The 10,340-nt window shown below is 43.4% G+C and overlaps 1 protein-coding gene across 7 annotated transcripts in view; it reads right to left on the bottom strand.

Annotated features, from left to right (window-relative positions):
* Nucleotides 1-3,167: 3,167 nt before the first annotated feature.
* Nucleotides 3,168-10,340, bottom strand: part of Meig1 (meiosis/spermiogenesis associated 1) — a 17,860-nt gene continuing 10,687 nt past the window's right edge. For all 7 annotated transcript variants that reach the window (XM_087591469.1, XM_087591471.1, XM_087591472.1 and 4 more), the window contains 2 exon segments: nucleotides 6,020-6,186; nucleotides 3,168-3,383 (listed from right to left, as the gene is read on the bottom strand). In XM_087591469.1, the coding sequence (XP_087447595.1) occupies nucleotides 3,255-3,383; nucleotides 6,020-6,157 (267 nt within the window). In that variant the 5' untranslated portion in view covers nucleotides 6,158-6,186 and the 3' untranslated portion in view covers nucleotides 3,168-3,254.

Below are 10,340 nucleotides of genomic sequence, written 5' to 3'. Positions count from 1 at the left end.
CCACTATGTTCATTGCAGCCTTATTTATAATAGCCAGAAGCTGGAAAGAACCCAGATGCCCTTCAACAGAGGAATGGATACAGAAAATGTGGTACATCTACACAATGGAATATTACTCAGCTATCAAAAACAACGACTTTATGAAATTCGTAGGCAAATGGTTGGAACTGGAAAGCATCATCCTGAGTGAGCTAACCCAATCACAGAAAGACATACATGGTATGCACTCATTGATAAGTGGCTATTAGCCCAAATGCTTGAATTACCCTAGATGCCTAGAGCAAATGAAACTCAAGACGGACGATCAAAATGTGAATGCTTCACTCCTTCTTTAAAAGGGGAACAAGAATACCCTTGGCAGGGAAGAGAGAGGCAAAGATTAAAACAGAGACTGAAGGAACACCCATTCAGAGTCTGCCCCACATGTGGCCCATACATATATAGCCACCCAATTAGACAAGATGGATGAAGCAAAGAAGTGCAGACCGACAGGAGCCGGATGTAGATCGCTCCTAAGAGACACAGCCAGAATACAGCAAATACAGAGGCGAATGCCAGCAGCAAACCACTGAACTGAGAATAGGACCCCCGTTGAAGGAATCAGAGAAAGAACTGGAAGAGCTTGAAGGGGCTCGAGACTCCATATGTACAACAATGCCAAGCAACCAGAGCTTCCACGGACTAAGCCCCTACCCAAAGACTATACATGAACTGACCCTGGACTCTGACCTCATAGGTAGCAATGCATATCCTAGTAAGAGCACCAGTGGAAGGGGAAGCCCTGGGTCCTGCTAAGACTGAACCCCCAGTGAACTAGACTGGTGGGGGGAGGGCGGCAATGGGGGGAGGGTTGGGAGGGGAACACCCATAAGGAAGGGGAGGGGGGAGGGGGATGTTTGCCCGGATACCGGGAAAAGGAATAACACTTGAAATGTATATAAGAAATACTCAAGTTAATAAAAAAAAAAAAAGAAAGAAAGCAAGCTGAAAAAGACATGGAAAGCAAACCCTTAAGCAGAACTCTTCTGCAATCTTTTTCAGTTCTTCCTCCAGGTTCCCGCTTGAGTTCCTGCTCTGACTCGCCTCAGTGGTTGACTATGATAATATAAATCTAATGAAACCTGTCCTCCCCCAATTGCTTTTGTCAGTTGTTTATCACAGCAGCAGAAAGTAACACATACACTGGCCTATGGGAACACAAGGAGTAGGGCCTCCCATCAACCACCTCTGCATAAGCGTTCTGTGTAGGCAAAGCATATGGGCCTTTATGGATATTTACAGTCCACTCCTCTTTTTCAATCACGGACCCTCAACAGCACAAGGCAAAGACAGGACGCTCGTCTGATTTGCACTATCAGTGAATCGTCCTCATTAAACAGTAACGTTCAGACTTCACTTTGGCTTATCAACTCATCTGCTTAGTGCGCGGGTGTTCCCAGATCAGTAACCCAAAGTTTGGATTAGAAAACTCATCGGGGACCCATCTGTGTCGGGCGGTGATAGAAAATATCACCACAGGAGTGAAAGTTGCATTAAGAAACCTGTCAACTCTGATGAGATCATAGTGGTTAACCAAGGCAAGAAGAAGAAAGATTGTCCTATTTGTCAGAAAGATAATGGAGCCTCAGCTCCCTTTCAAGCCCAGCCTGTGGAATGGTGCCATCTATGGGTACAAATGTATCTTCCCACATCAATCAACCTAATTTAGATAATCCCTCCTGGGCATCCAAGAGGATCATCTAATCTAGATAATTCTTCACAGGCATACCCTAAAGCTTGTTTCTTAGGTGATTCTAGAGTCTTTCTAGTGGGCAACAAATATTAACCATTACAATGAGGATAAGCTACCTCAACCAAAAATATCCATTAAAGAGAGGGGCTAAGGGGCTGGAGAGATGGCTCAGTGGTTAAGACTGAGGTTTTGCCTTTAATCCAAAGTTAAAAACACAAATTCAACAAAATTTGGCCACCCCTGAAAGGACTGAAGCTGTCCTTGGTAGAATAAATTCAATTATGCCCAGGACTCAGGTAAGGATAGTCATCATACTTCTCTAGTCAAGACATATCCTAAGTATTGTGTTTCCTGTTAAGCTATGTGGGGGAAGAAATCTGGGACTGTTAGCAGGCCAGGAAGTGGATGGCTTTGATGGTATTTCGATCTGAGATTTCTGTAGTAGGAATATATAAGGACTCCTTCAGAGGTCCTGAGTTCAAATCCCAGCAACCACACGATGGCTCACAACCATCTGTAATGAGATCCAATGTCCTCTTCTGGTGTGTCTGAAGACAGCTACAGTGTACTCATATATAATAAATATTTTTTTTAAAGAAGGTGGGGTAATCCCAGTGCTTGGGTGGGGGTGGGGGTTGAGGGGTGGGGGTAGGTGAAGCCAGAGAATCTTGAGTTTAACAGCAGCTTGAGTTGTACAGCAGGACCCTGTTTCAGGACTAACTAGCTGACTAATTAAGCCGAGCCTGGGCCTATAGCTTGGTTGGTGGTGATTGGCTAGCATTTGTGAGGTCTAGTGTTCTATCCCCAGCACTGGTAAAAGTAAATCATTACGTGTTAATTTTAAGAGTGTAAATACTTGTGTTTATATAGTAGTAACATGTATGTTTCACTCTCTGGCTCTTTGGCTCTCTGTGCATGTGTATGGGGAGGTCCTGTCTTGTCTTCTTGTTAGTACTGGGCACTAACCCCATACACACACACACACACACACACACACACACACACACACACACACACAGCGTCATGCATGTTTTCTACATTTGCGGAGGGCTCCTCCAGGGTGGGCATCATTCTTTGTATTTCTAGTATGTCTAGCAAGAGACAATGACCTGAGAGGCAAAACCAAAAAACCGGGCCAAATAATGCAAGAACTACTATAGGCAGAGAAATGCTAGGAGGGGCTCTGCCCTGGGCATTGATGAGCTCTAGGGAAATACACAACCTAATTCCTAATTCCCTGAGTGGCTTCCAACCGGCTCGGCTCGTTTCTCAAGGGAGCCACTAACATGCTTGGGGAGGTGGAGGGCAGGGCCAGAGTCTATTCTAAGGTTCTCTGCAACTGTGTTTCCAAACGGGACAGGATAACTGGTCGATTCCAGGTTTCACGGTGTTTTGTGTTGTATAAGACATCATGAATTAAAGACAGAATTTCCAATTGTTTTTTAAAATGACATTTACATGATGGAAGAATGTAAACAACGAATTCTTAAAGTAGCATTGCAACGCCGAAGAAATGAAAAGGTCAGTACGCGTAAATCTTCACTTTGTGGACCTCCTTGTCCTCGCACTCTCTCTGTTTATTGTAGTAGTAGAAAGTATTGTCCCTCCGCTGAAGTTTCTTCACGTATCCTGTCTCTGGCCAACGGTCTACCTGCACCAGGAGGGGGAGAGGATGAGTGATCCCACGCCAGTGTGATTTTACGTCACGTTTCACAGTCAAAGAACTTGCATCAAAATTAAAGTCCGCGATTAAGTTTTTTTTTTTTTTTTTGGTTCTTTTTTTCGGAGCTGGGGACCGAACCCAGGGCCTTGCGCTTCCTAGGTAAGCGCTCTACCACTGAGCTAAATCCCCAGCCCCCGCGATTAAGTTTTAAAACCCTTGCGCTCTTAGAGAGTAGAGTGCACACCTAACGCAAACCTCAGTTCCCAGTCTTATCCTGAGCGCTTGCACTGTACTGAGTGTTCCCTTCAGAGTCCCGTTTCGAGGTTTCATTATCTAAGCTATGGCCGAGACTGAAGACGTGAGCCAAATGAATCAAAATTCAATCATTGTTCTTATGCTTCTGAGCGATTCAAAAAACACTGGAATTTCTAAACTAAAAAGCCTGGGGCAAACTGGGAGCGAGTCCAAGGGCCCCTGCTCAAACAGCTACGTCGATCATAGGCTTCGGAGGCAGGGACTAAATCAGGGGCTCTCCACTTGTGGTTCGAGACCCCTTTCACGGGGGTCGCATGTCAGATATTCTGAACACCGATATTTACATCGTAATTCATAACAGCAAAATTGTAGTTATGAAGTGGCAATGAAAATCATTTTATGCTTGGGGGTCACCACAGCATGAGGAACTGTATTAGAGGGTCTCAGTGTTCGGAAGGTTGAGAACCACTGGGCCGGAGGAAGGTGCTCGACTCGAGGAAGCAGCTATGAACTTCTACCCAAGCGCTATGTTCAACATTGAGCCCAAGTTTTGATGGACACCCGCTATTCTTGGTTGTGTTTCTCCGGTGTGTTTGACCTATCCTGTGCCATGACTTGTATGTTCTTCTTGCTTTCTCTCCAATCTCAGTGCCATGCCTTCTTGCCAGGTTGATGTGTGGTGGGGTTTGTTGTGTGTGTTTGTTTCAGACAGTGTTTCATGTAATTTGCTGTCTGTGTTACACTGCTCAGGGGTGGTCTTGAACTTCTGATCTTCTTGCCTCTGCCTGGGGATTGTAGACATATACCGACATGCCCAGTTTATGTGGTGCAGGGTAGGCGGCTTCCTGCGTGCTAGGCAAGCAGTCTTCTAATGAACCACATCTCCAGACCCGGTGTGTGCGTGTGTGTGTGTGTGTGTGTGTGTGTGTGTGTGTGTGTGTCCTTTAAGGAACTTGTCAAGTCTCAAGAAATCACTTTTCTTTGGTCTATAACTTACCACGATATATTCTAGGACCCAATGTGTTCTTGTTATTAATAAAAATTTTCTTTCAGAATTTTGCGAGTGTCCAAACCAGATTTTGGAAAACCAACACTACCTCTCTGGTGGTGTTCCTTTTCTTTTTTTTTTTTTTTTTTTTTTTTTTTGGTTCTTTTTTTTTTTTCGGAGCTGGGGACCGAACCCAGGGCCTTGCGCTTCCTAGGCAAGCGCTCTACCACTGAGCTAAATCCCCAGCCCCGTGGTGGTGTTCCTTTTCATGTAGCTCTTGTGAATTGCAGCTTGCAGTGGAAGAAAAGAAGGCGCACACTGCTTGGGGAACTGTGTCTGTTACTTTTTGCCAATGTTCCTCTTTTCCTTTTCCCTTTCTGTTCCTTTCATCTGTCTTTGAGACAAACTCTCCCTATGTAGGGCAAGCATAACCTTCAAACCTAATATCCTATCTCAGTCTATCTCAGTCTACAGAGCACTGGGAGCTCAGACACAGGCCACAAGGCATGGATCTTACATTTTCTCTTGCATGGTGTATTTCTGTGTCACAAGAAACAGAGCTCAGCTCATCTGAGCAGTGTAGTGGGTCCAGCTACATTTACTCCTTAGGAAATGTACAGCCAGTGTTTCTGGTACTAAAGTCAAAGTTGTCACCATCAGGGCAAGGGAGTGTCCTCAAGACTCTGGGCTAGCTTCTTATCCTTTACCAGGTTCCAAAGACAACTGTGTTAGTGTATAAACAGTGCACTAGGTCTCCAGACCATTCAAGACCACCCAATAAGCATCAACTGGAAGGTTATTCAGGAGGGGAAAATTTGAGGTAGAAGGACAAGGTAAATGGTCAAGTGGTGTGACTTATGTACCTTGGTATCCATTAACGTAAAATTAGTTGATTATAGAGTGTAGCTACAGTAAAGGGCTGCTTGCGTCTGGAATTCCAGTGCTTAGGAAGACTGGTGCACATTTAAGACTCTTATCTGCATACTGAATTCAAGGCCAGCGTTGGCTACAGAGCAAGAGCTTATCTCAAGAAACAAAACAAAAAAGGAAAAGAAAAGAATATATGCAACTCCTTTCTAATTCACAGTCGAGATACGCAGAGGGGAAATGATATTTTGCCACAGACTGAGCGTGTGATAATAGAAGTGACCAGGGTAAGAACAAGGACTGTTTCTATGGTCTACCAAGAGAGACTCAGGTGTGTGAGAACTCTGCAGTCCAGTGAGTGTGAGTGTACCCAGCCACTGAAGAGTGTCGGAGAACTCCCTTGGGTTATGTTCTGTTACTGTTATCAAAATACATTTCACCATCTGAGAATTCTTATCAAAAAACAAAATGTTTATCAAGACAAAAGCCTATCATAAAGAGCAGTAAAATTTACCATGGCAACTTGTTTCACTTGTTTGTATTCGATTTCATCCCGGTAGCCTGCTTGCTGAAATCTGTACAGATTTTCTATCTCCTCTGACCATTTCTTGGCACGAGTTATTGATTTTGGTTTCACGTCAGAAGTAGCCATGGCTACAGAGGCCTTATTAGCAATTATTTCTGAAAGAAGTTAGAATAATATTAATAGGTAACATACTGATTACGATTTTCAAGACCTTTAGAATGGTCAAAAGTGATGGGGTGAGGGAGGGAAAGACAGAGAGAGAGAGAGAGACAGACAGACAGACAGACAGACAGACAAGAGACAGACAGAGGGAGAAAGGGAAGTAGGGAGGGAGGGAGGGAGGGAGGGAGAGAGAGAGCGCATGCCTCAGAGTGAACATTTCACATCATTTTAACATTCATTTCCAATACTGTTACTTTGTTACTTTTGGGAAACAAACCGATACACCTAAACTACTCCTAAACCCTGGAAAATATGCAGAGAATAGTTAATTTCATCACCAAATAAAAATGCACTTGGAGTTATTTAGTAGTGTTCTGATGTCCCATTCTGAGACTCTGCAGTAGATAGTGTATATTTATGAGAACATACTGTCATTTTTTAAAAAAATTTTTTATTGAGATGGTAGTTTAGAATATATATACACATATATGTATAGTTTGCAATATATACATATATACTATTATATATGTATATATACACATCATTATATATGTATATGTACATACACATATTTCTGTTTTAATTTTTCTTGGATATTTTATGTATTTACAGTTCAAATGTTATTCCCTTTCCCCCCATCTCTTATACCCCTCCCCCTGCTTCTATGAGGATGCTCCCACTGCCACCCACCCATTCCCTTCTTAATGCCCTGGCATTCCCCTACATTGAGGAAACAAGCCTTCACAGGACCTCCTATTGATGCTGGACAATGCCATCCTCTGCTACATATGCAGCGAGAGCCATGGATCTCTCCATGTGTACTCATTGATTTGTGGTTTAGTCCCTGGGAGCTCAACCACTCTGGAAATTAGTCTGGTGCTTCCTCAGAAAATTGGACATAGCACTACCTGAGGACCCAGTTATACCACTCCTGAGCATACACCCAAAAGATGCTCCAACATATAACAAGGACACATGCGCCACTATAATAGCCAGAAGCTAGAAAGAACCCAGAGGAATGGATACAGAAAATGTGGTACATTTACGACTACATGAAATTCTTGGGCAAATGGATGGAACAGGAAAATCTCATCCCCAGTGAGCTAACACAAATGTCACAAAAGAACACTCATGGTATGCACTCACTGATAAGTGGATATTAGCCCAAAAGCTTGGAATACCTAAGAAAAAATTCACAGATCATATGAAGCTCAAGAAAAAAGATCAAAATGTGGAAGTTTCATTACTTCTTAGGAGGAGGAATAAAACACTCACGGGAGGAAATACAGGGACAAAGAGTGGAGCAGGGACTAAAGGAAAGGTCATCCAGAGACTGCCCCACCTGGGGATCCATTGCATATGCAGCCACCAAACCCAGTCACTATTGCTGATGCCAAGAAGTGCTTGCTGACAGGAGCCTGATATGGGTGACTTCTGAGAGGCTCTGCTGGAGCCTTACTGATACAGATGAGAATGGTTGCAGCCAACCATTGGACTAAACAAGGGGACCCCAATGGAGGAGTTAGAGAAACGACTGAAGGAGCTGAAGGGGTTTGCAACCCCATAGGAAGAACAATAATATCAACCAACCAGACCCCAATATACTGTCATTTCTAGCTGCTCAAGATATTGTCAAAATATTCCATCACTAGTCCATCGATTTATATCCTCACTCCCTCCCCCTTTTTATCCCTCCTTAAAAAACAAAAAAAGAGTGTGAACATCCTCATCAAGGTGTAGTGATGGATTTGTGAGGTCAAGACAGAAGGATCCGGCGTAAGGCTATCCTGGGCTTCTCGCAAGTCACAAGAGTAGACAGTCTTCTCTTTTAATTCGCTTTCTTGCTCTCGAGACTCCCCATCTATTTCTAGGTTTCTGAAGACACCATAACCTATTTTCTTGGGTCACAGTGTCACACTCCTCTGGTAGACCAGCGTGGGGAGACAGCCGCACACATCCCGCACTAGTGGTTTGGCTGTTGTGTTAGGTCATGGGTGTTAAATGACCCCGGTGGTTACTGCTGGTCTAGGACGTTCGACATCCAACTCTAGTTCACATTAATTTTCCTCTTTCCAAACTTCGATTGCTGACTTTTCACTCCGGTTACTGGGACTGAACCCGAGACCTTTTGAGTGTTAGGCAAATACCTTTGAGCTACACGCCCAATACCACAGCTAGATTTCAATGATATTGTCTTGTATTTGTTTTTCTAAATTATTATTTTGTTACAAAAAATAGTTGACATAAAGTACCCAGAAAATTTCCCCGCAATTTCTTGAATCCATTCTATTAAACCTGTTTCTTTCGTCTAAAACATAAAGAAGTTTGTCATGTCATAAAGAAGTTCCCGGAAGGGGTTGGGGATTTAGCTCAGTGGTAGAGCGCTTGCCTAGCAAGCGCAAGGCCCTGGGTTCGGTCCCCAGCTCCGAAAAAAAGAAAAAAAAAAAAGAAGAAGAAGAAGTTCCCAGAAGGGAATTTACGTATTTTTCAATCACTGTAACAAATTCTCATTAGGTTAATTTTTTTAAATGCCAAGAAATACATTAACGATGCAATGGTAGAAAAGGTAAAACCATCCTTGCATCAATTAGAAATATCCCTCCTTGCTGCTGGGTGAACATTATCCCAAACATATGATAAATCAGGGGTGCATGAGCAAATTCACAACTAAGGCCTTTATTAGTGCATTAAATTTACTTTTGCGGAGGGAAAATTAGGGAAGAGAAAAATAATACAGACTTGCTGAATTTCCTTGAATATTTCCTCAGTGTGAAAAATGTAGCCTATGAGTCTGTTTGGCTTAGCTCCAGATTTAAATTAATTTAAATGAAATTCCTGGGAGTTGTATAATTCCAATTCTGACTAAACCCATAATGTGCCAGACAAATCGTTAGAATTGCTTTTGGCACCCCGCCCCGGGTGTGCAAGTTGACTCGCACTTTGGTTAGACTAGAGAAAACAGAGTTCTGGTTAGCGGGTGGGTTCTAAACCTTTGCCGCTCAGTTGTGCTGGATTCAGGCTCGTGTTTTATTTTATCTTACTGATCTCATTGCTGTGATATTGTAAGGATTTTGGAAAGTCTGAGAAAACAACGAACCAGTTTGTTTTAAAATCCCCTTCTTGTTTGATAAAGCCCTTCACGTCACCAGTATACTATACACTAGCTATGACTCACACTGAGTTGGACACGAGCAGTGAGAGCTTGCTTAACCCCCTTATACAGGGGGGATGAATTACATATATTGAAGATGTGATACGAGGAATCACGAGAAGGAAAAGTGTGGAGCAATGTACTCAAAGAGCATTCAAGCTGAGTGTGGTGGTGTGCACACTTAATCCCAACACTTGGAGGGCAGAGACAGACAAATCTTTGTGAGCTCGAGGCCAGCTGCTCTAGAGAGAAGAGTTCCATCCAGGGCAGCCAGAGCTACGAGGTCAGATCCTTTTCTCAAACACAAAACAAAACAGAACCAGTCAAGTGGCCAGAGAGATGGCTCAGTGGTTATGAAGTTTTAATTGTCCTTGCAGAAGATGGACCCAGCAAGAACTCCCACCCACCTCTATGTCTAGCTCCAGGAGATCACCACTGCCCTCTGCTGTCCCCTTGGGCACTGCACGCAGTTGTACGTGCCACTCTTAGACACGTGAATACATCATTAAAAATATTTTTAAAATAATAAAACCTTTTAAAACACTCAAAATTAGTCATGTCTCCCTATGAAGTTAGTGGCTGAGTGGCTTTCATGCTTCTGCAGAAAAAGCGCTTTTTTCCTCAGGGCAGTGGCACGGGGCTCAGTTTGGCTTCCTTGTCTGGCTTAATCCAGGCCTTGCTGTTTGACCTATAACAAAATACTTTGACTTGCTTGTATCATTCAAAAAGCTTCTCCTGAGCATCATGCCAGGGGCGCCATGCCGCTCTGAGATTCAGCAATTGTGTCAACTATGCATCCAAAAATGCCACATGTTGTAGGAGGGTGGGGAAGGCACTACCTTGAGTTGAAGTCACAGGGAATTGCTGTTTTTCTCAGTAGGAGTACCCCACCACCTTAAAGACACTATCGGACATTTGAAAATTTAATGTGGATCTCGCCATGACGAGATGGCTGTTCCTGCGGTGACTACGCTATGATGCACATCCTATCCTTCC

The sequence above is a fragment of the Rattus norvegicus genome, chromosome 17 (genome assembly GCF_021556685.1).
Source record: "Rattus norvegicus strain SHRSP/BbbUtx chromosome 17, alternate assembly SHRSP_T2T, whole genome shotgun sequence".
Classification (NCBI taxonomy): Eukaryota; Metazoa; Chordata; class Mammalia; order Rodentia; family Muridae; genus Rattus; species Rattus norvegicus.
This window is presented reverse-complemented; position numbering and strand designations above follow the sequence as displayed.